Source organism: Kryptolebias marmoratus, linkage group LG2, assembly GCF_001649575.2.
Source record: "Kryptolebias marmoratus isolate JLee-2015 linkage group LG2, ASM164957v2, whole genome shotgun sequence".
NCBI classification, from domain to species: Eukaryota; Metazoa; Chordata; class Actinopteri; order Cyprinodontiformes; family Rivulidae; genus Kryptolebias; species Kryptolebias marmoratus.
The window spans coordinates 28,627,404-28,650,847 of record NC_051431.1 but is presented as its reverse complement, the minus strand read 5'-3'; the positions used below and the strand labels follow the sequence as shown (position 1 = coordinate 28,650,847).

General features: G+C 38.3%; 1 protein-coding gene across 5 annotated transcripts in view; it reads left to right on the top strand.

Moving 5' to 3' along the window:
* sgsm2 (small G protein signaling modulator 2) overlaps nt 1-23,444 on the top strand; it is a 141,496-nt gene that overhangs the window by 84,795 nt on the left and 33,257 nt on the right. For 2 of the 5 annotated variants that reach the window (XM_037980657.1, XM_037980655.1), the window contains exons 4-12: nt 5,032-5,199; nt 9,158-9,225; nt 11,713-11,861; nt 11,968-12,102; nt 15,135-15,259; nt 15,378-15,445; nt 16,218-16,381; nt 18,201-18,333; nt 21,055-21,192. In XM_037980657.1, coding sequence (XP_037836585.1) covers nt 5,032-5,199; nt 9,158-9,225; nt 11,713-11,861; nt 11,968-12,102; nt 15,135-15,259; nt 15,378-15,445; nt 16,218-16,381; nt 18,201-18,333; nt 21,055-21,192 — 1,148 coding nt within the window. Of the gene's footprint in view, nt 1-3,843; nt 3,945-5,031; nt 5,200-9,157; nt 9,226-11,712; nt 11,862-11,967; nt 12,103-15,134; nt 15,260-15,377; nt 15,446-16,217; nt 16,382-18,200; nt 18,334-21,054; nt 21,193-23,444 lie in introns of all 5 variants that reach the window. The other 3 variants (XM_037980660.1, XM_037980656.1, XM_037980658.1) reach the window with 3 other exon arrangements.

The following is a 23,444-nucleotide window of genomic DNA, read 5'->3' as shown; positions in this document are numbered from 1 at the left end:
CCCCCACTGAGACGCTGGAAGGTGGAGCGGCGTCGACCCCGACCCCCACTGAGACACTGGAAGGTGGAGTGGCCTGACGAGGAGCGTCGACCCTGACCCACTCTGGAGTGGCCTGGCGGGGAGCGTCGACTCCGACCCCCACTGAGACGCTGGAAGGTGGAGCGGCGTCGACTCCGACCCCCACTGAGACGCTGGAAGGTGGAGAGTCCTGGCAAGGAGCGTCGACCCCGACCCACTCGGGATCGGCCTGGCGGGGAGCATCGACCCCCACTGAGACGCTGGAAGGTGGAGCAGCCTGGCGACTAGCGTTGACCCTGACCCATTCTGGAGCGGCCTGGCGGGGAGCGTCGACCCTGACCCCCACTGAGACCCTCACTTCATACCTTTAAGATTCCAACTGGACGAGCAGCATTATGGATATTGACTCTGTTAAGTTCTTTTCGCATCCATAACAGAAACAGCGAATCACACACTATGCAGGGCAGTGAGAGCACACGCTGGTGGGTCCTGTCTTGTAAGTTCGAAGCATGCTTAAAATGCATTCAGTTTTTTTGCAAGAAACAAATTCACAATAGTGAGTTCATGCTTGTGGTTTATAATTTGTTAGCATCTAAATTCTTTTCCACATACCACACACATCTTACATGCATTTAAACTGAGACTCTACTTTGTTGCTGTACTTTTTTGCATCACTGATGGCTTTCCAAAGATTGTACTGGCATTAATTGTACTAGTGTGTATCTCCAGACTGGAACTCCTGTGTGCGCTCGCGGATCATCCAACAAATCTGAGTTCATCCACAGTTTCTGGTTTGAAAAAGACGGGACAGTTTTTGATGCAACACACTTCTCCACACAGGTCCTGATGAAGTCAGTGACCTCTGTGGCATACGTGTCTAAATCAGAGGATAAATCTCTGAACATTTTCCAGTCCATGTAGTCAAAACAGTCCTGCAGACTGTCCTCCACCTCACACGTCCATCACTGTACTGTGCCCGTCACCACTAGTTGGTAGTATGGAACTTTGTCTTACTGTGCTCTATAACAACAAAATTTTTAGATGCTTATTGAATCTGTATTGATTTTTTGTGTCAAGTTATGGTTAAAAATGGATGTCTGTTTTACATCAGCCATGACAAGCAATTTGTTTGGTTTTAATATCAGGCATTAGCACTGATTCAGCATAGCCATTTTGCATCACTTCTGGCTTTAATCTGTCTTGTTTTCCTTTCTTTGGATATCATTAGGAAAGTCAGTGAGGCTGGTGCTTCTCACAACACATTTGAAATCTAAACCGGTACACAGTGCTTCCACTTTAAAATGGAAAATCTGATTTTTTGTCTTTCATCACACCATCTTCTGAACTGCTGCACACACAGACAATCTGGCCTTCTGACATAAAACAACTTTCTCCATTTAATAAGCAATCAGTCCTATAGTGCTGCAATTAAAGTAACAAATATAAGATTTAAACATTTCTGAACAATTTTGAAGGATGTCAATGCAGCTAGTGCTTGAAATTCCAGTATTTATCAACTTTCTTCTATGAAGCCCAATAGTTATTTGGGGCTTTCTTTTGTAAGAATTATGCTGACTAAATATTGATATTTTAATGTAAAAAAAACTCTTGATAAAACAACAAAGAGCAACACAAAAATTAGGGCTGCTACCAGTGGCTCATTAGGGTCACCATGGTAACCACACACCTGTCTCTCACTCCCTGACAGTGCTGTTTAACGGCTGCTGCATCCGAGGACCAAGAAAGTTGTTCTCTCTCCCAGGGCTGCCAGAAAAGAATCTCATTTTTTCCCCCCGCAGCCCAGGTTTGGGAGTTCTTGGTCAGAAATTTAAAGTTTTGAGTAGAATATATGACAAATTAAAAGGACCCTTCATTTTGAATTTGAAAGAGACAATTCTGAGCTCAAATACAGTAGAAGTCAGACTGTAAGTGTGTGACTCTGCACTCTGCAGTAATTTAAGAGGAAACATTTAGTCCGGTAGCAGTGAGAGACAGTGGGTAAAAGAAGATAAATTGCCTACATTTTGATGTATAAACTGTATAAAAAGTGTAAAGAATGTAGAAATATAAAGAGTTTTGGAAAGTTTAGACAACTTAAAGATTAAAGTGTGTGACATCATCCCACTGCTCTGAAGCAGCAGGTGATGAGTTCAGTCTCTGTTACCATGGTGATCCAAGTAGGCTCTATCACGTTTTGGGGATGGAAGACCCAAGAATACGGGCAGACACAGGGAGCTCAAGGTAAAATAAAAGTTTAATGAAAAGAAAAGATTACAACAATAAAGCTGACATGGCAACATAAACTTACAGGGAACACAAGGAGATTACCGGGAGGAACTGAACAAGACATGCAGCCATGTAATGCCAGACTGATTAGGAGTGGAAACTTAGGGTGTATAAGAATCGGGCTGATGAACAGACTGGAAACACCTGGACTAACAACAATTGAGAGCAGGTGAGCAAAGTAACAGAAGCTTACTGGGGGAGAAGTGGTGAATGGCACAAAGGAACACAAGGAATAACAAATGCATACACTAAGAACAGAAAATAAACAATAAATAGGGGAACAACTCACACAATAAACACAAAAATGCCAAAAAAAATAAAACCTGAAAAAAATACAGATGTAACAGGTTTAAAGAACTCCTCGTCTGTGTTTCTGAAAACTCAGACTTTCAGCTCATCGTAGCAGCTAAACTGTGATCCTCCCTTTGTAGCCCAGCCCTCTGGTGATCCACTGACCAACATCAGAACCTGAACTTCTTTTTAACAGAAATATATTCACATTTTCCCCTGTTTTAAGTCATGTTTATGCCGTCTTCTGTAAGCAAGAAGTGTCTCACTGTAGCCACAAAAATGAACTGTGTCAAACACCAGAGCAGGTCATTTAGGAGTTTTTCTACCAGCTGTTTTGTGGTTTGTTTGATGTGTTTTGTTATTGAACTAGTTGAACACTGTGGACTCAGTGGTCAAGTGCTTCTCAGCAGCCAGCTCTTATCAAGATTTAATATAAGTTTTCAACAGTGGTTTTCTCTTTGCCACTCTCCCATAAAGCTCAGAACACAGCCAATTTTTGTTGTAGCTCAGTCTCTTCATCTCACCTGTTGAAGCTTGGAGCTCCTCCAGAGTGCTCACAGGTGTCTTGGTGGTCTCTCGCTCACTATTGTCTTTCTTGCACAATCACTCAGTTTGTGAGGATTGCCTCCTCTTGGTAGATTTACACAGGTCCCATATTCCTTTCATTTCTTGATGATGGATTTAACAGAAGTCCTGGGGATTTTTAGGGCCTTAGAAATCATTTTATATTAATTTCCTGACTTGCACTTTTCAATACTCAGTAACTTTAAAAGGGGGTGAAAGTTTTTGCAGTCACTTATTTGACATTATATATTTTTTTTAAATGAGTATGTAGGATATTGAGTTCTGTTTGACATTGAAGGGTTTTTTGTCAAAAAGGTCAATTTATATTGACCGTGATTGACTTATGACAGCAGTAAAAGTATAAAACATTCAAGGTGGTTATTAAATTTTATAGGCACCATATACAAGCTGAATTAAAGAAGTCTTTTAATATCTTAAACTGGACAACTGATATATTGGCCAGTAAGGCTGGATCAATTAAAATAACCTGGAACCTCTTTCTGTCCTATGATAAAGGTACAGGATGTCAGCTCAATCTGAACAGAGCAGCACAGTGATGTGTGTGTGTATATATATATATATATATATATATATATATATATATATATATATATGTCAGTATTTTAACTCGTTTCCAGAGAGCAGCTCGGCGTCAGATTAACGTTAAAGTGGTTTTATTTACAGTGACAAAATAATGCACGGATGAACTGGAGCCGGAGTCTGAAAGAGAGAACGGATGTAAGAATCTTGGGGATCTTCACAGATGCTGACAGGTAACAAACAAGGTGACTATTTCTGGGTGAGAGTTTCTTACGGAAGGGCGAGCGAGGTTTGGCGTGGAGGTGAGTAGGCAAGATGGGTACTTCCTGGTAGCAATGTTCCAGGTAGGTAGGTTTTCCAGAAGGCAGAGAGTAGACGTCCTCCAACAGGTTGAAGCAGGGCGGTTGGCAGACAGGCACAAGTAAGCTGCTCCGGGCACAAACCAGACTGGATCCACGAGGGTACACAGGAAACAGGAACAGAGGACACGACTCAGAAAACTGACCTTCAACATAAGATTAAGGCAAGAGGCTGAGTACTTTGCCACTTAGGTAAAACAATGCTCCAGCACTGGTCTGGTTCCCACCACGGCCTTAAGTACCCAACTCTCCTGATGAGCCAAATCCTCTGCCAATCACTGAGCCAGGAACGCCCACCAGGAAGTACAAACTCCAAATCACCACAATATATATATGTATATAAAGAGAGAGAGAGGGAGAGAGAGGTGACCTATACAATGCAAACCATTAGATGAAGTGGTTTAAAGCACGCCGCCTCTGGACTGTAGAACAGTGGAGACACGTTCTCTGGAGTGATGAATCATGCTTCTCTGTCTGGCATTCTGATGGATGAGTCTGGGTTTGGCTGCTGTCAGGAGAACAGTACTTGCCTGACTGCATTGTGCCAAGTATAAAGTTTGGTGGAAGGGGGGATCATGGTGTTGGGTTTTTGGTGTTGGTCCAATGAAAGAAACTCTTAAAACTTCAGCATACATGCTCCCAACTTTGTGGGAACAGTTTGGGGATGGCCCCTTCTTGCACAGAGCCAGGCCAGTTCTATCACAACCTGATAGAACACCTTTGGGATGAATTGGAGTGGAGACTAGTGAATACATTTGGCAATATAGTGTGTATATATATATATATATATATATATATATATATATATACCCCAGGTGGGGGGTGGGGTGGGGGTGTTCTTATGTTTTGGTAATTATTGATTTAATATGTTCAAAATTGAATAAACAGAGTGGTAATATATATATAAATTGTGTGTGCCATCCCCTACCATATTAGTAAAAGTTGTCAGCAGTTGTTGCTCTTTGTCTTTCAGGAGAGCCCAGAGCATGAGCCAGGAACCTCTGAGGAGACAGGGCTCCTCCACCACCAGTCGTCCCCCTCAGCCCCTCTCTGCCCAGGCCATCAAACACATCTGGGTCCGCACAGCTCTCTTTGAGAAAGTTCTGGATAAGATAGTCCAGTACATTGTGGACAACTCCAGGTAATTGTTCTATTCTTTTTTTTATGTTTTACTTGCACTGCAGTGACTCAGCTCTTCATGCCTGGCTAATCAGAGTAGAAGAACCCTGATGAGTCTCACAGACTGAACAATGTGATCACGTTAAATTAACAGGGAGAGATAAAGCTAAAATGCAAGATGTGTGGTTTGATGTTGTATTGTTGGTCTTGTTGAAAAGATCTAACAACAAGTTCACACAGCTGCAGAGGACTTCATCTAATGTGGCATGAGAGGCCCACCGTAAATGTCAGCATCTGTATCTCTCTCTTAGATATAAAGAGCAGCAGGTGATAAGGACTACAAGTCATGACCTCTTAACAAACAGCAGCCTCAGTAGATCTGTGGCCAGAAACTTTAATCAAGTTCAGATTAGTCCAGCTCTTATGTGACTTGATAACACTAGGGATTGTGGGCAACAACATAACAACAACAATGACATTTGTTTCCAACTTTCACAGGTAATTTTGGGTTTTCCTTTTCTGCTATAAGAACAAGTATATGTTAATGACTAAAATAATATCAGACTTGATTCAGGTTCCGTAAATCAATCTTAGCAAACTTAAATATGGCTATAACACAGTCATTTTCACAGATATTAATATAAAGTTTGGTGTGTTAGTAGCTCATAGTCATCTCATCCTGATTGCTAACAGATCAAATTACATCTTTGTTCACCATTCTGACATGCAAGATTTGAGTGATACAGTGCCTTGAAAAAGTATTCGTAGCTCTTGAGCTTTTACAAATTTTGTCACATTACAGCCACAACCCTCATATTATTTTGCTGGGATTCATGTGATAGAACAACGCAAAGTAGTGCATAATTGTTAAACTAAAGAACTAGTTTTAAAATTTTCTTTAAAGATAAAAATCTGAAACGTGTGTAAAATTCTTAGACATGTTTGTGTTTTTAACATGACAAAATGTACAACAGTTGAAAAGATGTTAATGCTTTTTGAAAACACTATGCAGCTAACACTTTGGTGTCATTTGTTTCATTTTTGAAAATCTTGTTTGTCAAATACTTTAAACTTCAGCACTTTGTAAGATCTGTTATAAAATAATGAAGTTGAATTTTGTGCTCCAGTTTAAACCTTCAGCTTTTTTTTTCCTGTGGCAAACATTTACACGACTAATCTATATGGCAAAAAATGACAAAAAAGTGTAATAATGTAATGGCCAAGAAGCTGTGAAAAGTGTAGTTGCACTTGAAAATCATTAGGCACACTGCTGCAACTAGTATAAAAGTTAGCCTGAACAACCCTGATCATTTCCTAACAAAAGCATGTACCATTCTTTAGGTGTAGCTGATACATAACAATACACTTCTTATGGTTTCATTTGGGGGGAATGGGCAGGTGAACAGACGTAAGAGAGCAAATAGTTTTGCCTTGATGAGTGAGTTTGAGCATCTTTCAAACTGTAAGGCTTGTGGGTGCAGAACATTGAGGCATAATCTGATCTTTGACAACTCAATCTCACAACTTGACTTGCCAACATGACTTGCACAATCTCCTGCCAGTGCCATGTTTGCAGAGAACATGAAATTCCTTTAGTGGATGATTGAATGGAGGTCCAGGTTGCCACAGATCACAGCTGAAGATGTTTTTTTGTCACCAAAAGTAAACAGTACAATATCTGTTTCACACTTTTTATTTCTAAACAAATCTTATGGATGTTTAACTATCAACTCACTCTGCTGAAATTCTATTTTAGTGAGCATACAGTTGCATTTATTCTGTCTGTGACAGAATAAAGCATGATGCCTGTACACCACACTGCAACAGATGTATTTTAACTAATCTTACAACAATGTTCAAAAGGAATATAACATAATTTTTGCATATTTTTACTTTTAAATTGTATAGGTGTCATAGTTTACAATAGTAATATTGATTTCCATGTTATAAATTGAGAAATATGTAAAAACAAAAAAAGGTTTAGGGAAAAAAGGCAGAAAAAAGACACAAACAAAACAGCTGAAGATGCAGGTGAAAGTTGCCAAAGAGTGATGATGTCAGTACAAGGTATAAGCTGCCCATGCCACAGGCACTAATGCACCCCTATACCATCAGAGAGGTATGTTTTTAACTGTGTGCTGGTAACAGGCTTGATGGTCCCTCTCTTTTTTAGTTTGGAGGATGTGGCATCCATGATTTCATAAACGAATTTCAAATTTCATTTCATCTGACCACAGAATATTTTTCACTTTGCATCAATCCATTTTGAATTAGCTTTGTCCCAGTGAAGACAACAGCATTTCTGGATGGTGTTCATATATGTCTTCTTTTTTGCATTATAAAGCTTTAACTTGTATTCGCAGATGTCACAGTGAACTGTGCTTACCTACAGTGATTTGTACAAGTGTTCCTGAGTCCATGCAGTGAAGTCCAGAACAAAATTAGATTTAATGTATAGATTGGATTCTGTAAAAATCAGCTACACCGACACAGATCTGTGCTCTGGTCATCCTCTCCAGAGTAAATCTGTAGAATTCTAGACACTCTCATCACTTTATATGTGGTAGTGCAGCTTTCATTTAAAGTGGGCCTGCCCATCCAAAAGTGCTTTGTATTTTTAAAAAGTTATTTTAAAATTACTTAGTTGCTTTGATACGAATGAATTGTGAATTGCAATTTGTTTGTGGTATCACTATCAAAATTTGGTGGGCCTCTGGCACCAAAGCATGATGCTACATGGACTTTAATACTAATGGTGTGCTAAAATATAAATTTTAGGGGTTTTTATGAACCTCAATTTTAAGAGCGTGCATGATGGGTAACTGTGGTACCAGGACAGCTAACCTAAGGTAATTCAACAGAGTGGAGCAACATATCTGGGTGCTTAGCCCTTGTGTAACGTTCCCACTCTTTTTGATTAAAACAATTCCTCCCCTTTGGCTGATGGTAGATTCATCTCCTGAAGTGTTTGCTAAAAACAGTTATAGTAAAACAAAAATACTGCTTTAAGGCTTTTAAGTGTCCATATATTATGGTGTGTCATACAAGCAAAATTTTTAGTGACACTACCTGTTATTATTTGCCAACTAAAATAAAAAACCTTTCAAAAATATGAAGTTCATCAAATCAGACAAACAACACCACCCAGTGGCCTGATGTGGCCTATCACCAAAAGTTACCATTATGTTAATAATACTTTGGTTGCTGAAAGGATTTCTAGGAGCTCAAAATGAAATCAAGCAGAAGTAATTGAACATAATATCTCAATTTTATGTTCTTGGAGGAGAGTTATTACCTCTGCCAAGGAGGCTATGTTTTTAGTAGTGTCTGTTTGTTTGTTTGTCTGCCTGTCTGTGCACAAGATTAATCAAAAAGATAAGAATGAATTTTCATGAAATCTTTAGGAAATGTCAAACATGGTACAAGGAACAAGTGATTAAATTTTGGTGGAGATCCTGTCAAAGGTCAAAGTCACAGGTGAAGTTGGGTTCTAACTATGCAACAGTGTAATGTAGGAATGTCAAACTTTTATCTGGAAGGTAATAATTTCCTAGTGGCAAAGGTACTGGGAGCAGGAGACAAAAGTAAGGCAGATATTAGATAGTAATGGAAGTGAATGGAAAAGAAAAAAAAAAGTAGTTTGGAACAGAATGAGAACTGGTCACAGAAATCTTAGTACTCTGCAAATAATAGGTAAACATCCAAATGGGTTATGCCAAGCAAATCCTTACTCATGGAGGGAATTTTTAAATAGAATGTAAGTGAACGGGGAAATTGAAGTATGATATAATTCAGAAGATCGAAGCAATGCAACTAAAAGATTGCTGGCTGCCTTTAAAACTCACAGAAGAAGAGGGATTTCTGGGAAATGAAGCGGGTGCAGAACAGAGGATACTTTTTGTAATTTGAGTGAACTTCTCATCTAAAATTTGTCATTGCTTACTAATGCTATCCTTTTATTTCTGTGTTCATTTGTGCAGTAAATATTATGAAAGAGAAGCTCTGATGCATGATCCAGTGTTCGGGCCCATCTTAGCAGCCCTATTGGGTAAGTATGTTACTTTTTAGTTGAATTTCAAACTCTACAAAACGATCAGAGGTCAATAATAAGGTTCAAAACCATGTCATGCTTAAAAAATTATTTATTCCCTTAAAATTTTATGAGAGAAAGACCTGCAGTTACAGCATGGCAGGAAGAGCTAACGTTAACAATGGGACATAAATACCCAGTCTATAAAGCTAAGAAACAGAAACACATATACAGTTTTACTCTATAACAAAGAACACAACTCAAACAGTAAAGATAATGACTCTGAGGCTGTTCAGATTTGTCGTATAAATTCATTTTGGGTATTTTGATTGCAAATGGTCACTCTGGCACCACTGTTTACACCTGGTGGTAAATTGTGTACCCTAAAACATTTTGTGATTTGATGTCATCTACCCTTCATGCAGAAACATGTAGCCATGTCCCCCAGTGAGCTGTCAGATGTGACAAAGCAGGTTTACTGATATTTCTGTAGAAATGACTACATTCAAAGATCTGAACTTAAGTATTATTTTGACATAAACATGGTTCATAGCTGTTTGAGTCACATTTCTGGAGGGTTATCTCTTGATAAGCTTAATTACCTAGCAGACACAATATAAGAGAAATTATGAGACATATACAATGGTTAGTGACTTTACAGAGCTCTGTGACAGAGCAAAGACTGAAGATTTTAACCTGAAAAATCCACAGTGCGCTGTCAGCAGTCAGCTGTTTTCTGTACAACTTTACTGTAAATTTATCATGAGCTTTGTGTTTAATTAGGTCAATACACTGCCACCTAACGCTGCTCTGACTCTGGTCCTCTGATTGACACAGCACATTATAGCATACAGTGACCACAGCGAGTCCGAAAACAATCAGAACAAGCATTAAACCAAAGAGCAACTCACCCATACAACATCCTGTAATCCATTTTAATGAATAAAATCCAGACAAAACAAACATTTATATTGAGAGGGCTTTATTTCTTATAAACAGTTCATTAAAACTTTAAGCCAAAAAACAAACAAACAAAAATAAAACAAACAGCAAAAGCTGTATCTTTAGAATATTCCCAAGGATTGCTATTTAATAATCTTTAATCAGCCGGCAGTTGAGCTGACTTCTTTTTGTTTTAACCCTGAAATGTCCACTACCTTTGTGGAGTCGCTTTAATTCAGTAGGAGGTCCTACAGCTTGGCTCTGGACAGACTGGACAGATTTTTGATGGGGGCAGGTTATTAACCCCATTTTGTACAGAGGCTTTTTTCAAATGTATTGAGATAGAAAAGTTGAATATTGTTACAAATAATAAAAAAGAGAAATATGGTTGAAATAACACTGACAGCAAAGAATACTCTTCTACAGTATAGAACTAAAAAAAGAAAAAAAAAACAGTTACACAAAAGGGTATTGTAACCCAGACCACCTCCAAAAGTGTTTTGAGGGAAAGTTGTCTATTTGGTTTTATATTTACTTTTTGAACAGGAGTTATACTGTATTTGTAACTAGATTTCTTGTAAAAAAAAAAAAGATTCAAATAAGCTTTGAGATTTACCTCGTCAGCAAGAAGAAATTTAATTTAAGTGAAGTGAAGTGAAATGTATTTATATAGCACTTTTCAGCAGCAAGGCAATTCAAAGTGTTTTACAACAGAAGCAACATCAGAATCAAATGCAACAGGTACATAGTCAAACATACATAATCAAATACAGAGGTACAGCAAACATCATAGAAACATCATAATCAAATACAGATAAATCATGTATAATCTAAATGAAATATAGAATAATCTAAATGAGATCATAAAACTAAACATGAGCTAAAACAGTCAAAATAGTAGCTAAAATAATCTAAATAAAATCATGATAAAGTTAAAGCTGAACTAAACAACAATTAGGCTAAGACAGTCAAAATATGAGCTAAGATAAACTAAACTAAACTAAATGTACAGGAACTTAACTAAATGTACAGGACGGCTAAATAAGCTAAAACATGACAATACTAAACTAACGGTACAAAAAACTTTCTAATAGTACCAAAAGGCCCGCTACACAGCCAAGATTAGAATTACTAACTAAGGGAGGGGAGGGAGGTAGTGGAATGAGAAAGATGAGGCAGAGACGGTGAAAAATGAGTATGTGTGTAGAGACGATGGGAAGACGGTGTGGTGTATGTTGTATGTGTGTGTGTGTTTGCAGATAAGTCCAAGAATCACGCCACAGAGGCCGTTGTCTTTGATAATGTGATGGAATGTTTATCAGCCAGCCCAGAGCAGATCCACAGATCCTTTAAGTTGTTAAAGGTTACAGGCAACATATCAGGATAAATCCAACCAATTTACTTTGCAAAAGTAACCAAAAACATAAGACTAGGCAAAATAATCTGTTTTGACACAGATTTCATAAAAAGTCACTTAAAGTACAAAATACCATTTTGAAAGAGGTTTAAACATAGTAGATAACTGATTTATTGTTTTTTCTTGTGTATATACTGTGTTCTTAGTGGGGCCCTGTGCACTGGAGTACACTAAGCTAAAAACTTCAGATCATTTCTGGACAGACCCGTCAGCCAATGAGCTGGTTCAGCGCCACCGTATCCACGGGGCCCACCGGGGCCAAGAGGTGTCATCGGGCCGCCGGCCTGCTCTGGGGGTGAGTGTGGAGGCTGATTCAGTTCCAGTGGAATATTTTTGTTTTTGTGAGATGTTTTATTCAGAGTTGACAGGCAATTTTATTTTATTTTATTTTTTTCTTTTAGATTCGCAAGAGACAGTCGAGTGGCAGTATGTCAGACGATAGGTTTGCTGCATCAGCGAGGGAGTACGTGGAGTCTCTTCACCAAAACTCCCGAACACACCTTCTGTACGGCAAAAACAACGTCCTAGTTCAACCGGTATGAAAAGATGTTGCCATTTTGTGATCACCTCTTATGCACATAAACAGTACAGTTTTTTCTGCTCTGCCACTATACTAACAGAATGTAACTAAACTTATCAGGCAATCCAGAATTATACTCTTGTTTGGAATCACTTCTACATAAAACTAGATAACAGTTCACACAGTCATGCAAAAATAAAAACAAATGCTGATCAAGAGTCTATTTATTATGAAGATAAAGGCCTAGCATTACTTAAAAAATGCATATCAGCTACCACCTTTCATGCCAATGTTTTAAACTAAGATTTAAAACATTAGTTTAAATAATGTTTAAACTAATCTTATATGATAAGAAGGGTTTGGTCAAACCATGAAAATAACAGCTTACATGATCTCACAAGCAAATAATTTATTGTGAATGACTCTCAGCTACACAGTCACATGTGATCACAAATCTAATCCACATTTAACAATTTAATAAAAACTCAATGATGAAAACATATCGATGGAACAGGAGAAAACCAGGTGAAAGTATGTCAGATTGTGGGAGCGGTTTTAAGTGTCCAGTAACCATAAATTTAGATGTTGAGTAAATGGGCTAACGGTATGTGTTTCAGTTTGTATTTATTCCAAATTTGAGAGGTACAATCTGACAACACTGCCTCCTCAAAGGTGCTTCTTTCAAACAAAACTAAACAGTCACCTCATGAACTTGCTGTGGTCGACCTGTTTTGGGTTTCTTTATCTTTCTAAACTCCTGTAGTGGAGCAGAGTCTCATGCATAGAAGCTTTTAAACACCATGACAGTCTGCATAGTTAATCATATTTTTCCAACTCAGTAAATTGCTTGTTTAAGAGTTTACAGTGATTATAAGCTTTTTTTGTCTTTCTATTAATGATCTTTAAACTTTGTTTGTTTGCTGATTCTAATACGTCATCACTACTTAGTGTTAAAGGGGTACTGGACTCAACAGAGTTAGAACCAAAAATGATTTAAATCATTAAAAAAAGAAAAAAAGGACAATTATAATCATCTGACTACTTTTAAGCATTTAATCTCTTGTGTAAAAAGTTCAGAGCTGTAGATAATGTAATTGTGACTGTAACTGGACAAACAACTGGGTACTTCACGAGCTGACCGTACCTTCCAAGCACCTATTTAAGATTATGTATGGGCCTCGAATAGTTAATTTAACACTAAATCTTTCCAAAATAATGTTGTCAGTATGCAACATATTTTTAGTTCTTCTCAGTATTTTGTCCAGCTCCTGATGAATGTCTCATTTTGTTGTCCTGTTTGTTTTTTGCCAACCAGTGTGTGTGGTTCATGTTCAAAAATCCAGAATCAAAACAGAACCAAGCAATGGGTCTAATCTTTATGGCAACTTACTATTCAGTTAGAATTCTGGTAAAATGTAATTTGATCAACTTGATTAGGGTTTTCATTCTATCTGAATATGTTTACTTCTTGGATGACAGCACAAACAGAAAGTGCAGGATGGAGAGAAAAACTGAGAGGGAATATAAAGGAGAAGCGCAGGAGAGGCCAGCTGAAATGGTGGATTGAAAGATGGTTGTAATTTTAAGGCAGTTTTTGTTTCACCCACATTTACAGTGGAGGAAATGATTATTTAATCCCTACTGATTTTTTGACTTTGCCCATTTACAAAATAACAGCCTGTCATTTTAATGGTAGTTTCATTTCATTGGAGACTGACAGATTACCAATTAAAAATCCAACACATTACGCAAAAGTTAGAAATTAATTTCTAAATCATTGAGGGAAATAAGTATTTGATCCCCTACCAGACTTTCTGGATTTTTAGTTGATATTCTGCCTCACTTCATTAAAATGAAACTACTCTAAAAATAGAGACTATTTTTCAGTGTTTAAAAATCTACAGGGGGTCAAATAATAAGCACTTCTTATTAAGCAGCTTATTAAAATTATTGTTCAGCCGCAACAGTAAAAAGCTAAGAAAATGGAAATTGTTTGCAGTAAGTTTGGTAGTGTAACAAACTGCTTTGCCCATTTTATGCACATACCAGGCCTTTAGTATAAAAAAGATGTGATCTGAGAAATCAGGGTGTTGCTCCGGTAAAGCTTTGTGTTTAGCAATGCTCCTGGCTAAAGCACTTTAACACAACAGAAAATGCATTTTCTGTGAAAGTGAAGGCAGAGTTCTTAATGAATCTGAATGTGAAATTTGCTAAAGAAGATGAAAATAACTTGTTGAAGCTAAAAGAAGCAGAACATTATCTTAAAGCTAATATTAACAAAGGCTAGCTAAAATTAGCAAAAGGCTGGCTAAAATCTAAAACTAGTAAAATGTTAGCTTAAAGCAGGAAAAGGTTTGCTAAAAACTGAGGACTGAATAGCTGTGTTGAAATATGCTGAAAAAGCTAAAACTGAGTTGTTAAAGCTAAATAAAGACAGAGCACTTGCTAAAAGCTAAAAAGCAAAAGGGTAGCTAAAGGAGTAAAATGCTAACTAAAAGTATCAAAAGGCTAGCTAAACTAAATGTAGCTAAAGGCTAACTACAAGTGGCAAAAGGTTAGTTAAAAGTTAAAAGTAGCAAATTGCTTGCTAAAAGCTGAAGTAATGAAAGGGTACCTAAAAGCTTAATGCAACAAAAGGCTAACTAAAAGGTAAAAGTAGCAGAACAGTGGCTAAAAACTAAAAGGAAAAGAAGACAAAAACTGAGCCAGATTTAAAGTATTTCTATAGGGAACATAACTGTAAAATGAAGGTAAATCGTTTGAAAAGTGATAAGTTACAAAAGCCAAAAGTGATCCATTCTCTGAATAGATTGAGTGTTCTGATATATGAATAGTTAAACACAAAGAATTGCAGAAATAGTTCAATTCCAAAAATCATACAGAAAACTGAAAGACAGGAAAACTGTAGCGTGAATGCTGAATCATTCATAAAGTAATCAGTAAATTTGACAGTGCAGATCTAGTTTTTCTTCCATACTCTAAATGAACCCTCAAATTTGAAGTCTCAAACTTGTCACTTGTCTCTCCCTCTGCCATCTTTGTGAGTAGAAGAAGGACATGGAGGTGCTGCGGGGCTACTTGTCTCTCCACCAGGCTGGGGAGAACCTCACCCTGAAGTGGACACCCAACCAGCTCATTAATGGCACACTGGGAGACTGTGATCTGGAGAAAAGGTAAACCGCTCCAACACTCTGCCAAAAAGAAGCATTTATTCACCTGCCCAGACTGATTTGATCTGCATCTATTGGCTCAGACGGTCCTCTGATCTGCTCACATTTCCATTTCTTTCAGCATCTATTGGGACTATGCACTGACCGTTCCTCTGCGACAGATTGTCTGCATCCATTGTCACCAGCGATGTGAGTATTTTGTAGTAGTTCCCCCTTTCCCATTCTCACAGTCATGTCGCACTGCATCAGTCATTTTAGAAAGAAGAGAAACTTTTAGCCATCCTTTTTTTTTATTTCTAGCTGTTACAGTTTAGCTACTTTTAGCTTTTAACTAATATTCTGCTATTTTTGCTTCTAACTGCCCATCCTTACTTTTAGCCTTTAGCTAGCCCTTGGCTGCTTTTAGTTTCTAGCTAGACTTTTGTTACTTTCACCCAGCCTTTTGCTACTTTTGGCTTTTAACTAGCCTTTTGTTACTGTTAGATAGCTTTTTACTACTTTTAGCTTTTGTCTAACCTTTAAGTCATTTTAGCTAGCTTTTTACCACTTGAAGCTACTTTTAGCTTTTAGCTAGTTTCTTGTTCTTTTTAATATTTTGCAGATATTCTGCTTTTTTATCCTTTTAGCTAGGCTAGGGTTCTGCTTCTTTTAGCTTCAATAACTTAGTTTTAGCTTCCCAGCAAATTTCAGAAAAGTCATTCAGCATTAAGCAACCGGACCGCATTTTTTTCATGGAAAATTAAATTTCTCTAGTTTCCATTTGCTTTTGTGTGCCTACAAGTGCTCGTTCTCCTTTAAACGATTTACTTTACCTAACTTTTTATGTTTAACCTTCAATATATTAACAAGAAAAACTAGAACTGGAAGCAGTTATGAAAGGTGGTCCAAGCCCCCCCAGTGTGCATCCATTCCCATGCCTCTTTCCATGTAACATTTATCTGTTTGTCTCTTTCTGTTCCAGCTGATTGTGGGGGGACACTGGTTCTTGTTAGTCAGGATGGGATCCAGAGGCCACCCCTGCACTTCCCCCCTGGTGGACACCTCCTGGCTTTCCTCTCTTGTCTGGAGACAGGCCTGCTACCACGTGGTCAACTGGAACCTCCCCTCTGGTCTCAGAAAGGCAAGGTAATGACAAACATATTACTAAATCATTTGTCTTATAGCATTTTCCTAAACACCAGAAACGGCTTTTGATGCTTTAACTATAGGGAGATTGAAGGAGTTCAAACAACTTGATCAGAGGACTTTAGCTTGTGATTTAACTGTTAAAAAGTTTAGTAACTGAGTTTAAAACAATATCACTATGACTGTGAAAATAATTTTGATATTCCAGTAAAAAGAGACCGTGACTGGAAATATTTGTTCACGTTTGCGTGAGGTAGTTGAAAACATTACTTTCAAGATTGGTCTATATGTAGTTGGAAATATTTGCATCAGACAAGAAACAGATGCCAAACAAGATAAGGTAAAAACATGATTAATTTTTATAAGATTAAAAAGGGAAAATAATAACTTTTTTCTCACATTTTTCAAATGGCAAAACCAACAAGGCAGAGAATGAGTTGGAAGAAATAACACATTTGCTCTCATTTATCTGTGTGAAATTGTTCAACACTTTAAGTCACTGATGTAGTCTTTTAAATGGACTAATTGTAAACATCTGGTTTTGTACAAAATTTTTGGGGAAAAAAAAAACAGTTTTTTTTTTACAAATAGATGCTAAAATAGTAAAGAAAGATTTGTTGGTAGCCTTAAAGAGATTCTTAATTTTGCATTATAATCATGTTTCAAACTAAGTGTTAGACCTTCATTAGCATCTCAGGTGCCTTCAAGTTTTCCATCAGACATTTAGCCTGTTTAAAGGGAACAAACTGTCACTGTGTAGTTTGGTATGGTTGTGTTTACCACACTGAACATGGAGCGAAGAAGGCAAAGAGCTGTCTGAGCTCAGAAAGCAGATTATAGATATCCATGTCAAAGCTGAAGGCTACAAGACCATCTCCAAGCAGCTTTGTGCTCCTCTGACCACAGCTGACAAGATTATTTAAAGAGCAGAAGGTTAATTAGGATGTAGCCAACCTACCAGGATGTGAGTGAAAGAGGAAATGCAACCCCAGGTGGATCAAATGGACAGAGTGGAAGGTAGAAAAAGAGCCAAGGAAACCATCCAAAACCACTCAAACTAAACTCCAAAGTCAAAATATGTCACTTTCTGATCACACATCTATCACATTTTAAATCGTAATGGTCTCCATGGAAGAAGACACAGGAGGGCTCTATTACTAACAGAAAAACACAAAAAAGTCAGACAGTAATTCACCAAAATGCATGTTGACATACCCCAATGTTTCTGAGGAGAAATGTCTGGGATTGATCAGACTAAACTGGAGCTTTTTAGCCAGTAACATCTGTTGTTTTTTTTTTTTTTTTTATTATTGTGGAAGGGTGCCAACAAATTAATCCACTTCTTACCACTGGACATCCATAGACATCTGACCTGAAATAGCCATTCTTTTATGGCTATGTCAGGTCAGCTAGGCATTTTAAAAACTGAACTTTATTTATTTCACTTAATGCAATTAGAGCTATATCAAAACTTTTGCAAAGAACTGTACATTATTTGTGTATTTGAAGCATTTCTAACGATGTGAAAAAAATACTACAGTAACTGCAGAGTCCAACTGTCATGTTTGGTTCCTGTTGGGACTAAAAGTTCATGTTTGATTTGAACGCTGCTTTTTGTGGTACAGCTGAGTTATAAACCTGATGGGGTAGGTCACTATAATATCATTGTCACACCTTAAAGATCTTTATCCACTCCCATCAAAAAATAATAACAATAATACATTTAGCTGTAAAGCCTTCTTTATTTTTTTTGGGAACATATTTTGCACTGTGACATGTGTTTATATTTATCATTGGTAAATTTGCACATTTCCTGCAGGGAAAAGTGTTTCCTAAATTGAGGAAGAGGAGCAGTACAGCGAGGCTAATGGAACAAGACAGGAATGGTGAGGAGCGGACAGCTGCTGACTATGTCTTTCGCATTGTCTACCCTGGATACCGATACGATGCCAGTAAGTAACACTTTCACTTTGCCACCTGTGCAAAATACTCCGAGACAAAAGTGGAAGCTCAAAAATATATATTTTTTCTTGCTAACATTGATCATTCTAAGGTGTATAAAACACATTTGTTTGTACCTTTTTGTTAAAGAAAGAAAAAAAAACGCACAAAGGTCACTAAAACTACTTGAAATTGATTAAAAAAAATTAAAAGGATAAACATATACTGAAAATCAACTACGAAACTTCTTTTGAATTTTGGTTCAGCAGAATAATTTTTTAAGAATAAACTGGTGAACATGGCCTTAATCAAAAAGATGGTACCTCTAGAAAAGATAAAAACTAATTTACCCACAGGAACATGTAAAACTGAAGTTTGTCCTGTAATCAGCCTCACAGGTGTCTTCAGTCCTGTAATCCGTCAGTCTGTCTGTTTTAAGGGTTAAAAGAAGTCACAGTGCTGTTTGGTATCATGGTGTGTACCACACTGAACATGGAGCACAGAAAGCCAAAGACAGAGTTGTCTCAGGTGCTTAGAAAGAATAGCAATGGCATCATGTTAAAGGTAAAGACTATAAGACCATCTCCAAGTGGCTTGATGTTCCTGTGACTACAGCTGCTCAAATTATTCAGAAGTTTAAGGTCCACGGGACTGGAGACAGCCTGCTTGAACGTGGACACAAGAAAAACTGATGACAAATTAATGGGATTCAAAAAAGGTTAAAAAACAAAAACAACTGGACTTCTATTCTGTAGCTGAAGACGTTTCGCTTCTCATCCGAGGAGCTTTCTCAGTTCAGAAATAGAGAGTGTGGAGTTGAGCTTTTAAAGCTGAGATGTGATGTAAGCTGGATTGCTTGCAAATTGTTCTCACTCTCCTAACAATAGAGGCTCGTTAGGGTCCTTGTTTGTCTGACTCACTGAGGGGCCACTCTTGTCACATGACTGCAGGTGTTGATTGGAGTGAAACTGACTGGGGATCAGGCCTAAAGCTCCATTATATGTTTTTGAAAGCTGAAATCTGAGACCTCCTCCTCTGTTTAATGTTGGTTTCTCCTTTTTGACATAGATGGCTTCTTTTACCCCCCTCTCGAACCATCTGTCTTCTCGGTCCAAAATATGAACATTTTGGTCCTCAAAGGAGTGTCCCTTATCCTTGAGGTGTAGGTGCACAGCTGAGTCCTGTCCCGAAGAGGTGGCTCTCCTGTGTTGAGCCATGCGTCTGTGGAGAGGCTGTTTGGTCTCTCCAATATAAAGGTCTGAACATTCTTCGCTGCACTGAACTGCATACACAACTCCGCTCAGTTTTGGTTTGGGTGTTTTGTCCTTAGGGTGGATCAGCCTCTGTCTGAGAGTCTTGTTGGGTTTGAAATGTACTGGGATGTTGTGTTTGGAAAAAATCCTTCTGAGTTTCTCGGATACTCCAGCAACGTAAGGAATGACAATGTTCTTTCTTCTGTTCTTCTCCTGGTTCTGTTACCTGGTGTGTTTAGTGGATTTCCTAGCAAGTCAGCTAGGAAATCCACACTCTCTATTTCTGAATTGAGAAAGCTCCTCGGATGAGAAGCAACTACAGAATAGAAGTCCAGTTGTTTTTGTTTTTTAACCTTTTTTGAATTTACCATGGCACTGGATGACTGAGAATCTACACCAGCAAATTAATGGGATGTAAAATATAAATGGTAACCAAAGAGCCCAGAACACAGGTGAACTCCAAGATCAAGGTTCACATCATCTGTCACTGCTTGAGTCAAAGTGGACTTAATGGAAGACGACTGAGAAGGATGCCAAATCATGAAAAAGACGGACTAGAATTTGCCAAAACACGTATTGACTAGCCATAAAGCTTCTGGGAGATTGTCCTTTGGACAGATGAGACAAAACTGAAGCTATGTGATAACTCCCATCAGCTCTGTGTTTACAGAGCCAAAAATGAAGCATATAAAGAGAAGAACTCTGTACTTGCAGTGAAACATGGAGGAGGCTTGGTTCTGTTCTGTGGCAGATTTGCTGCATCAGATACAGGGCAACTTAAATATGTTCAGGGTTCAACGAAATCTCAAGGCTATCAAGGCATTCTGGAGTAAAATGTACTGCCCAATGTCAGAACGCTTGGTCTCAGTCATGGGTCCACCAACAGGATAAAGACTGAAAACATGAATGTGTTAGAACAACACATTGGACTATTCTGAAGTGGTATCTGAGCCCTGATCTAAATCCTGTTGAACATGTGTGGAAGGAGCTGAAACATCTGGAGAAGGAACCCTGAGATAAATGGGGCAGTTTGTTCATGAGCAGTGGGACAAATTACCTGTGGACAGGTGCAAAGGTCCCAGAGAGTTACAGAAATCACCTGACTGCAGTGATTGGCTCCAAAGTTGTGCAATAAATATTAAGATTTTTGTCAAGGCCAGCTCTATGGAGTTAGATTTGTTTTTTTATTTAAATAATTCTGTTGAACCAAAATTCAAAAGCAATGACAGATTTTCTTTTATTGGTTTTTGGAGGGGTTTTTTTTGGTTTGTTTTTACTACTTTTGTCAGTTTCAAGCCATTTCAGTGACCTTTGTGGGTTTCTCTTTTCTTTTTTTTTTAACGTAATACAAACAAATGTATGCGTCGTATAGCTCTCGTGATTATAAAGTATGGTGGTTTTCTTTCCTACAGTATTTTTTCTGAGGCCTGTACGGGAGCACTTTTCTAACTCTGTTCTCTGTTGTTCTGCTGGTGCAAGCAGTCACTATAAACTACCACCACACCACGGGCAGCCGCGCACCATCGCTGGACGATGATGAGGAAGAGGAAGATAGGCTCCATGCTATGATCTCAATGATCTGCTCGCGGAACCTCACAGACCCTAATGTCCTGAAAGGTTTTTATCACCTTTACACACCCACCAAATCCCACCGCCCCCATCCCCACCTCTGAGACTTCACCCCAGCTTCAGATGTACCCCCTTGTATCCTCCCTATCTCTCCCTCCTTCTTGTTTCTGACCCCTTCTCCCCCAGCTTCGCCTGCCTGTCTGTGTGCTGCCTGCAGCTGAGCCCAACAGTAAGGAGAAGGCTGGAGTTTTCAGGGACATTTGAAGGTCCAGGGCAACAAACTAAAGACTGAAACAGAAACTTACAGCAATCAATCAACTATACCTGCAGACAAACAGTAGACCCACACCAGTTGGTGCTGCACTCGTGGCTCTGTTTAGGAGAGGCCGTCCTCTGACTGAAGGACTGGGGTGTTGATTGATGTGTCCAAGCGTTTCTGGGGAAAGATACAGATTATAAAGACACACATTTATAAGGCAGTACTGTAGAGTGGGTTGCAAAAGCATTCATCTCCATGGTATTCTTTGTATTTTGTTGCGGTTTGACTGTGAATTTAAATTGATTTTCAATTTTAATACAAGTGGTGAATCTACACAAAATATTCTAGCTTGAAGTTAAATGAAAATAAAAACTTGTTTTAAATAATTCTAAAAAATTATAAAACTGAAAAATGGTGTGTGCATAACTATTCATCCCTTAAAGTCGATACTGTGTAAAGTCACCTTTTGGCAGCAGTTCCAGCATCATGTCTCTTCAGGTTTAATTCCTCAATGTTAGTCCATCTAAAACTCTGTAATTTATGTCCGTTCTTCATGACCAAACTGCTGCAACTCCTTCAGGTTAGATGGGTGCTGTTTGTGTCCAACAATCTTTAAATCAAACCAGAGATTCTCAGTTGGACTGAGGTCTGGTCTTTAACTGGTCCCCTCAAGGACCTTTAACTGGTTCTCCTTAAACCAGTGGACTGTATCTGCAGCAGAGTGTTTGGGGACATTGTCCTGCTGGAAGATGGACCTCTGTTCTAGTGTCAAGTCTCTCAAAGACTCAAACAGGTTTCATTCAAGAATTTCTTTGTATTTTGTTCCATCTATCTTTCCTTTAAACCTGACCAGTTTCCGGTCCCTGCTGATGAAACCAACCCCACAGCATGATGCTGCCACCACCATGCTTCACTGTAGGGATGGGGTTCTCAGTATGATCAGAGGTGGTAGGTTTGTGTCAGACATGGTATTGTTCTTGATGACCACACAGTTAAATTTTAGTTTCAACTGACCACGTCATTTTTCCTCCCCAGAAACAGAAAAGTAAATGATCAGTTTTCCACATTTATATAATTTTATGTAACCTATTTCTCAAAGCAAAGCTCTTTGCAATATTTCTCATTCACTCATTTATACACACATACTCATGCAGTGCTTTCTGTTATAGATTTTACTTTCTATATACAGCAGAGACTGGAGATCGAACAGCCAATATTGGAAGGCAATTGGAAAGCAACCTCCCTACCACAGGGACAAAGCCACTCCTGTTTAGTGAGTCTCCAGAATGACTTAAAATTCCAAATGGTCTGCAGTATTTTTTTTTCTTAAGCAATGTATTTTTCCTGCCTCTCTTCTGTGAAGCCCAGCTTTGTGCCGCTTCTAGTGATCGTATGGAGAGATCATTCCATCTCTCAGCTCCATCTGGGTTATCTTTGACCTCCTGGATGTTTCTCTGATTCATGCCCTCCTTACCTAGTTCATGAGTTTTAGTGGACAAGCCTCTTTTGGCTGGTTTGCTGTAGTAATTTTTTCCATTTTCTAATAACAGATTTAATGGAGCTCCATGGACTTGTTTTTATAACTCAACCCTGATCTGTATCTTGCACAGTTTTGTCTCCGACCTGTGTGGACAGTTCCTTGGTCTTCATGATGTCTCTTGCTGGGTGGTAGACCTTACTGCTTAGAGATGTTGAAATGCTTGTTGGTTCAAGGCTGTCAGAACAGGTGGATCATCTGAATTTTAGATCGCTCATGGAGCTTATTTAACTAATTTTGTGGCTTCTAGAGAGAATATTTGGAACTTCAAAACAAAGGGGGTGAATACATATGCACACACCATTTTTGACTTAATATTTTTTATAAATATTTTTTAAAATTTTAACTTTATTGATCTGAAATATCTTTTCAAATCCCAGGTTAGGCAAGGTTTTCTTGTGGCCAAAAGCACAATTCCAATGGAGTTCAAAGTATCATACGACAGTTTATTTAGTCATTTGTTGATCTTTTTAGGATCAGTCAGCTGCAGTTTTGCTTGCTGTG